Genomic DNA, 526 nt, shown 5'->3' with positions numbered 1-526 from the left:
GCTACAAAAACATCCCTCAAAAAGGGCTCTTTATACTTTTTAAATACAGAATGGTATATTTCTGTAGCTTTCTTAGGGTTGTTATTTAATAATTCAAGTTCTGCACTTTTTATGTTAGAGTAATACGCTTTATAATCCTCATTTTGAGAATACAAATCTAACTGTGTTAAGATTAAGAATATAATAATACAATTTTTTAGCATAAAGAATAGCTTTTATAAAAAAATAATTTGAGTCCGTATTTATTTTCCAACTCTTGCTTTTTTCTATCAACCTTTTTGGAATTCAAAAATATTTTTGCTCTATTTTTGTCGGTTTCTTCCTCGTTTATATTTGTTTTATATTGATTTTGTATGTACGTGTCTAAATATATGTTATAAATTAATTTTTGGTTAGTTTTACAATTTCTATTATTAGATTCATTGCCTCGGTCTATAATAAAAGCATATAATCTTGGATGCAACGAGCCATTTAGTACCATTTTAAACAATAAATCTTTGTTTGCTAAAAATGGACAAAAATATTT

The 526-nt window shown here is 25.3% G+C and overlaps 1 protein-coding gene across 1 annotated transcript; it reads right to left on the bottom strand.

Annotated features, from left to right (window-relative positions):
• On the bottom strand, positions 1-526 carry DI09_588p10 (uncharacterized protein; the record flags this gene model as incomplete). The annotated part of the gene is made up of 2 exons (XM_013381726.1): positions 1-161; positions 275-526. Coding segments are annotated over 2 exons (413 nt in total), but the record flags the coding sequence as incomplete, so codon positions are not given.

Source organism: Mitosporidium daphniae, assembly GCF_000760515.2.
Source record: "Mitosporidium daphniae strain UGP3 chromosome Unknown contig-584, whole genome shotgun sequence".
NCBI lineage: Eukaryota > Fungi > Microsporidia > Mitosporidium > Mitosporidium daphniae.
Note: the sequence above shows the minus strand (reverse complement) of the source record. Positions and strands in the feature narration are given on the sequence as shown.